The sequence below is a fragment of the Sinocyclocheilus anshuiensis genome, unplaced genomic scaffold (assembly GCF_001515605.1).
Source record: "Sinocyclocheilus anshuiensis isolate Anshui unplaced genomic scaffold, SAMN03320099.WGS_v1.1 scaffold1282, whole genome shotgun sequence".
In the NCBI taxonomy this organism is placed as follows: Eukaryota; Metazoa; Chordata; class Actinopteri; order Cypriniformes; family Cyprinidae; genus Sinocyclocheilus; species Sinocyclocheilus anshuiensis.
The window spans coordinates 163,674-171,185 of record NW_015554149.1 but is presented as its reverse complement, the minus strand read 5'-3'; the positions used below and the strand labels follow the sequence as shown (position 1 = coordinate 171,185).

The 7,512-nt window shown below is 38.8% G+C and overlaps 2 protein-coding genes across 2 annotated transcripts in view; both read right to left on the bottom strand.

The window, feature by feature from the left end:
• LOC107670648 (claudin-10-like) overlaps positions 1-5,579 on the bottom strand; it is a 16,001-nt gene extending 10,422 nt beyond the window's left edge. Inside the window, exons 1-3 of the mRNA XM_016463326.1 lie at positions 5,348-5,579; positions 5,096-5,257; positions 4,745-4,832 (exon numbers count right to left, since the gene is read on the bottom strand). Coding sequence (XP_016318812.1) covers positions 4,745-4,832; positions 5,096-5,257; positions 5,348-5,579 — 482 coding nt within the window. The remainder of the gene's footprint in view (positions 1-4,744; positions 4,833-5,095; positions 5,258-5,347) is intronic.
• A 730-nt stretch (positions 5,580-6,309) lies between these two features.
• LOC107670653 (claudin-10-like) overlaps positions 6,310-7,512 on the bottom strand; it is a 4,778-nt gene continuing 3,575 nt past the window's right edge. The window contains exon 5 of the mRNA XM_016463330.1: positions 6,310-6,460. Within this exon, the coding sequence (XP_016318816.1) occupies positions 6,310-6,460 (151 nt within the window). The remainder of the gene's footprint in view (positions 6,461-7,512) is intronic.

Below are 7,512 nucleotides of genomic sequence, written 5' to 3'. Positions count from 1 at the left end.
GTTTGTGTGTATGTGTGTTTTAGCGTAGTTTTGATGTATTCTAGAGTAGCCAATAAAATTCATGTTTCATTTATAAAGAATCATTGTTTGGTGTCATATAATTTTAAGGTTAAAACTTTTGCCAAAGATCCTTGCTACCTAGCTCGTAGCTTATTTATAAAGATTACGTTACCTCTCTAAGAGCTTACAAATTGTTATAATCGTATTAACCCGTGGCCAGGGGGAATACAGATAACACAAGCTTCAGTCTGGATCCAGAACACCTGAGAAGAGATGATGCCAACCCCTCAGAGGACCTCAGATGATGCCAACCCTGAAACAACAAACAGAACTACCACATTTTGCTATAAGTTTGATTGCATCATATAATAATTGCTGTTAATAGTGTTCATCGTCTGTTTTATTACGTCTTAAATTGATTTTTCCGTACATTTCTGCCATATGTACATTGACTGACAGTCACGACTGATAAGCTACCACTAAATATTGTAGAAACTTAATTTGCTGTAAAGTTGCTTTGCAATGATTTGTATCGTGAAAAGCGCTGTACAAATAAACTTGATTTGATTTGATTTGATAGTATTGAAGGTGGAAGAGAGCACTGTACATTCACTCCCCCCACCTACAATCCCTGCCAGTACTGAGACTCGAACCCATGACCTTTGGGTTGCAACTCCGACAATATGAATACAATACAATATGAATACAGGGTTATGATATATGGGCTGGTCAACTCACCTTCTGTGTCTCCTCTCATTTCTATTCTCAGAGGGAAGCCCAAGACCCTGCCATGGTCTCTGGCTGCCAACCAGGCTTTCATCAATCTCTAAACAACCTTCACCTCTGCTCCTGTCCTTCACCATCCTGACCCAAACGCTCTGTCATTTTGGAAATGGATGCCTCTACCACGGGAGTGGGAGCAGTACTATCCCAGTGTCATGGCACGCCTCCCAAACTGTTCCCATGTGCCATCTACTCCCGGAAGCCTGCGCACCTGTGGAGGTCAATTATGGTATCGTAACCAGGAGCAGTTATCCATCAAGCTGGCAATGGAGAAGTGGCACTACTGGCTTGAGGGTTCACGTTTCCTCTTCCAAGTAATCACAGTGACTGAATCCTTGCCCCGATGGGCCTTTTTTTTTTTAATTTTTTTTACACATTTTCAGTTCACTATCACATACTGTCCAGTTTCCAAAAACACTAAAGCAGATGATCTGTCTCGTTTACATTCCCCTGACACTAGAGCTGCTTCACCACAGCCAAGTATTCCTCCTACAGTGAACATCAGCCCCATCCAGTGGGACCTGGATGACCAGATCATGAAAACATCTTCAACAGAACCAGCCCCACCTATGTGCTCTCTAGAAAACATTTATGTCCCTTCCTCCGTTAACTAACTAACTTCTGGACTTGCTTCACTCTTCTCTCGGGACTGGTCACCCTGGAATCTCCCAGACCATCTTGCGAACTCAGAACTGCTACTAGTGGACCCATATGGCATGTGATGTTCGGTGCTTCATCCAAGGATGCACTGAGTGTGCCATTGCCAAGGTTCCTTTGCGACTTCCAGCTGGAAATCTCCTCCCTCTCCCCATTCCTGAGTGACCATGGTCACACCTGGGAGTACGCTTCGTCACAGACCTCCCTCCTTCAGATGGGTCCACTTGCATCCTGGTGGTGGTGGGCCATTTCTCCAAGGCCTGCAAACTCATTCCACTCCCTGGTTTACCCACAGCCTTCGAGGCAGCAGAGACCCTATTCCATCCCATCTTCCATCCACCAAAGACATCCGCCTTCACCTCTCCGGCCACAAGTTAAGTCCTCGTTACATTGGCCCCTTCACAATCCTACAGCAAATAACCCAGTCACCTAGAAGTTAAAACTACCCTCACATTATCGCATAGCTCCTTCGTTCAATGCTCAAACCTGACCACCCTTCTCTTTCCACAGAGCCTGTTTTCTCACCTGTATTGTTCTTCTGTCTCAAATCTCATAAAGTACCTGCACTTGAGTTCTGCTGTGCCTGCCTAATTGTGATGTGACACACCCTTGGTAAATATGAGCAGGCAGTCCAGGGAAATTGTGTGTTTGCTGTTTATCTTTCATTCAAAATATTCACAAAAATTAACCTTTACTCAAAGTGAAATAATTGAAAAAAAAAATGTAAATATGAACACAAACCAGATATTTTTCTGAAACAGAAAGTCATGTCTTACCACTTAAATTATTCTCATCACTAAGGTGTACTTAAAAAAAATACAAATGTGAATATACTTCTGCTAGATTTTTATATTTCAGTTTTTTTTTTTTTGTTTGTTTGTTTGTTGTACATTTCGTAAGAATTTGTAGGGGTATAGACATATTTTGGAGAAAATACATTTAATTTGTTGCACTTTTGTTAATATATATGTATTTGTGTACTTTTACTTAAATTAGAGTTTTTTTTTAATCACTTTTTGTGAGTATCTTGAATAAAATATTAAGTGGACAAATGACAAAAACAAATTTTCACAATATGTTTTGCTCAGATTTACCAAGAATTTAAATATTAATGAATTGTGTAACCAATTACACAATTCATAAACCGTACTGTGCAACCTAGAATAGACACTATTGTCTTTTGTAGAGATGCTTTATAGCAAAATTTGGATTGGTCTCATATTAGATGGTTTGAATCATTGATTCTGTTTTTTTTTTTTTTTTCATGTTTAATACGGTAAAGCTGCTTTGGAACAATCTGTATTGCGTTATAGAAATAAGGGTGGGCCTGCAAACTCATTCCACTCCCTGGTTTACCCACAGCCTTCGAGGCAGCAGAGACCCTATTCCATCCCATCTTCCAGAAATTTGGCCTCCAGGAAGACATTGTATCTGCTCGTGGTCCACAGTTCATGTACAGGGTATGAAACGCTTTCTTTTAACTCCTTGGTGTATTTGTCAGTTTATCATCAAGGTACCATCCAAAATCAAATAGGCAGACAGAGAGAAAGATCCAGGAGGATGGGCGCTTCCTTCACACCTCCTGCCATCACCATCAGACCTCCTGGAGTCAGTTCCTTCCTTGGGAAGAGTATGCCCAGAACTCACTATGCCAACCATCCACAAAACTCACTCCATTCCAGCGTACCCTTTGATTCCAACCCCCTCTATTCCCCTGGTCCGTTGAACTCTCAAATTTCCCAGCAGCCGATCATTGGTTTCGTCAGAGCGAGAGGGTATTTTATCTTTTATATGACCCCCTGTTCTTGATCAATTGAATTCATAAACCGTACTGTGCAACCTAGAATAGACACTATTGTCTTTTGTAGAGATGCTTTATAGCAAAATTTGGATTGGTCTCATATTAGATGGTTTGAATCATTGATTCTGTTTTTTTTTTTTTTTTCATGTTTAATACGGTAAAGCTGCTTTGGAACAATCTGTATTGCGTTATAGAAATAAGGGTGACGACTTCATAGACTTATAGAACTGTTTATGTCAAGGAATGGTTTACAGAGCTTAATTTTGACCTGCTGAAAGTGTAAACCGATGCAGTAATGTTACAGGGAGTTGATTGTAGCGAGAGGTTTTTTTTTATTGCTATTTGAAGTTGTTGTTTTTTTGTTTGTTTTTTTGTTTGCTTATTGAAACCATTTATATTTTAAAACTTTTTACAGTTTTCACTTTTATATGACCCCCTGTTCTTGATCAATTGTACAATAAATGCAATTAGTTGGGATTGTACTGGTTGATGTGCATGCCTGTTTTTCAAATTGTCTGTTTTCTCGCTCCATGATTAGTACAGTATGTCAAAATGTAAAACCCGGAGTGAAGCTGGAGTATATGATTACAGAGCACTTTTGAGCATGAAAGAATGGAAATGTCTTGCTCCTCTCTACTTTTGAAAGTTTTTTTTTTTTTTTTTCGTAATTTTAGCACTCACATACTCCGTTTCAGACTGTCTTTTGGTGTGCTTAATGCTGACACAAAACTTAATACAAAACTTAAAAGTACACTTTTAAAAAGAGTACCTTTTACAGATATAATATATACTTACATACGAACTGAATAGAATATATGCGTACATAAGAATATATTTACATATGAACTGAATGTACACTTATTGAACACTTAATTGCACGCTATTTGCAATTAACTGACAATGAATTATAATTTCAATTTATATTAAATGCAGTTAGCTGTACTTTAGAGTGCTTTTAGACCCACTTAAGTAAGACTTAAAGTACGACTTTGTGTAATTTCATAATTACTTCTATTGTACCGTAGAATATACTGACAAAAAATTTATGATAAAGTAAAATATATTTTAATGTCATTTCCACTGAAACTTGTGTCATATATTTAAATATATTTGTAATTACACATTTGTAGTGTGAAGTTGCAGTTTAGCACTTTAAATATATTATTGAATATCACACTACAGTCAAAATAATAATCAAGTATTTTACATGTGCTTTCGCACGTTAGTCAACACATCAACATAAGTGTGTTTTTTTAAATACATTTTACATTTTCATTTTAAAAATGTTGTAATAATATTTTGTTGTACTTCAAAGTAAAACTTTTAATGTTACATTTTTATTCATTTGAAGGTGATCAAATGCACATTCAATGCAATTAAATGCACTTCTTTTTCCACAATAGTTATCTTACTTAATTATCATTATTATCATCACCGCCGTGAGTGTGATACTGCTTCATTGGAAACATCTGTGTTTGGATAATGAATGTTCTAGGCATGTACCTTATAATACTTCTGTCAACAGTGGGTGAAAAGGCAGCGCTGACGACCCTGTTTGTGTATAAACAATACGCCGCGAGCGCCGACACACCTGTGAGGACAAAAAAACAAAAGATTTTTATGTTAATATATGTGGGGGTGAACACTGGTGAAATGTTCTGATACTTTGTGTTTAAATGAGTAGTGTCATTCCACACTAGCATAGGAGGAACAATGCTGGTTTTAATCATCCATGTAATGGAAGAATTTAAAGCTTTAGTGCCTACTTTTCTTGTATTCAATCTGTATGTATATATAGGTCAGATGTGTGTGGTTATATAAATGTACAAATATTGGATAAATGGTTTTGCTCACCACCAACACAATGAAAAGCTGCTCCGAAAAATAATATTCTGTCTTTGTTTTTCTCACTTCCACCAATGTAGGTGCAGTCCATCCCGATAAAGCAGAGCACAGCAGCGACAAGCCCCAGACTCATGGCGATCAGAAGCAGGCCTCGGACTCCCTGAACATACGCTATTCAACAGGAACAAGAGCTCAAATCTGTCCCACACTGAACCAACTCTGTGACAATGTGATGAAGGCTGGAGATGCGAGAGCACTTACGCGTGATGGCCCACAGCACATCGTAGTCTCTGCAGTTAGTGATGGACGAGGTGTCCATCACACAGTACTTCCACAGGTTTGACCAGTACCACGTCGCCTTGATCATCCAGTTGCCGCCTTTGCCGCCTACATAGAAGACTCGCCAGTAGTCCATGGCGAGCGTGCAGCTCACAAACAGCCAGCCAAAAGTAGAAATCAAGAATCCAAACACCTGAATCAGACGTTTCCTCATGTTCCTGTGAGCTGAGCATACGGTCATTCTCACTCAAACATGGTTCATGCTTCAGCAGAGGATGCAGTCTGACAAACACCTGCTCGAGTTTAGGGAGGGCTATGTTGTGTTTGTACACACATCGTGACTCTGGTTCACTATAAATATTATGAAGTGTGTGTCTGGTGGAGAAAATAGATGCAGTGCTTTTAGAATTCAGCAGATATCGTGCACTCTGTTGCATGTACCAAAAATATATTGCAACAATTATAGTAACATTATATGGAATATTTATTAAACATCAACAAAAATATATTTTTCTTAATCACAATAATGACTGAGACTTGGCAATACAGGCTACACAATCTTCAATGTTAGAAATTCAGACAATATTGAAACTCAAATCTGTATCGAAGTATTTCATTTTGACAGTTTCCAGAAACATAATTCAATCTGGCTCAAAATCATGATCAACCACCATGAGTCACCCAAACTGGTCGAGTACAACACAACTATCAACAGATGACATGATCTCATGCAGCGCTGCGTAAACATAAATGTAGTGCTGAAATCACATTACATATGCCAGAGTCTTAAAAAATGCAAATAATAATCCTGACCAAAACTTCAATTACAGCATCTGTACAAGTCATCTGAGCTGGCCATCCAAAGGCACTTAATAAGCTAACAAAAGATACCAGTGAGATATTAGACATCAGAGGGAGGCATGGATGGCTGAAGAAACAGTGTGTTATACGTAGGCGTTTTTGTCGAAGTGTTGGGAAGTGCCGCTGTATTCTGGCGGAGGTCTCCTGGTGTGTGACGACTGACTCTGTGGCATCGCACGAGACATTAAAGATGCTCCGCTGTTGACGAAAGCTCTTCTGTCCGATGGTGAACTGCTGAAAGGGGGAGATAATATCATCATCTGTTAAGGTTTGGTGACCATAAATGACCTATAGTTTGGGTCAAACATTTCAATTGGATTCTTTGGAGCTTATATCTTTGGGGGCATTTACATGACACTGTTTTAACTAAAAACAGAAAACTTTTGATGGGTTTTGGCCTTTCATTTACATGACAACAGCATGTAAAACAATCTTTTGAGAATGGGTTTCAAAGTGCAAGAAAATGATGCCATCATCATACAAAAATGTGAATTTGTGAAAACGGTGTCATCATGCGCATATGTGTTACGTGTTCAGTCTACAGGTATGTGCATATAGTGGGCCTCGTTTGTGAAACTTGTGTAAATATATGAGTAAATTCGAAGTAATTTGCCCATAAAACAGACCTTCCTGAAAACTCTCCTCCGGATTCACAAACGCTTCGTAAACAGCAGATTTGATCATTAAACATGTATGTTAATGAATTCCAATGGTTCATAAATAGGGCTCTCGTGAACGCTCATTCACAATTAACATAATTCCCACTGTGTAAGTTATGTGTCCAGGAACTCAGTGGAATATTCTGCACTCCCTTCTCAGGTTTGGCTCCAGTATATTTCATAAATGCAAAAAAGACTAATAGGCCATATACCTAACAGTAGATATTCAATTAATGTGTGTCGACCAAAGAGTTTTTAGCCAGCTGAAGAAATGTCAGGCGCTCTTCTGAAAACGACCAGCTGGTGGCGCTTGAAAACGCTTTGGTGGCACAGTTTTTGAGACACTGTTGTTGCTATGATTTGGAATATCCTCAGCAGTAACGTATTACTAGTATCTAATTTGAAAAATATTACTGAATATAAAAATGCAGTAACCAGTAATATCCATTGTTGTTCGGTCATTGTACAAGTAGGATGGCTGCTCTGTGTAGAATTTTCCCACCCCTCCTCCACACTGATTGGACGGCTGGGTAAAAAGTGAGTGACGAGTGCTGCGTTTTACCCATAGACTGTATAAAAACATGGACGTAGTGTCCGTGACGTCACCCGTAGGTTCCTGACGAGGTT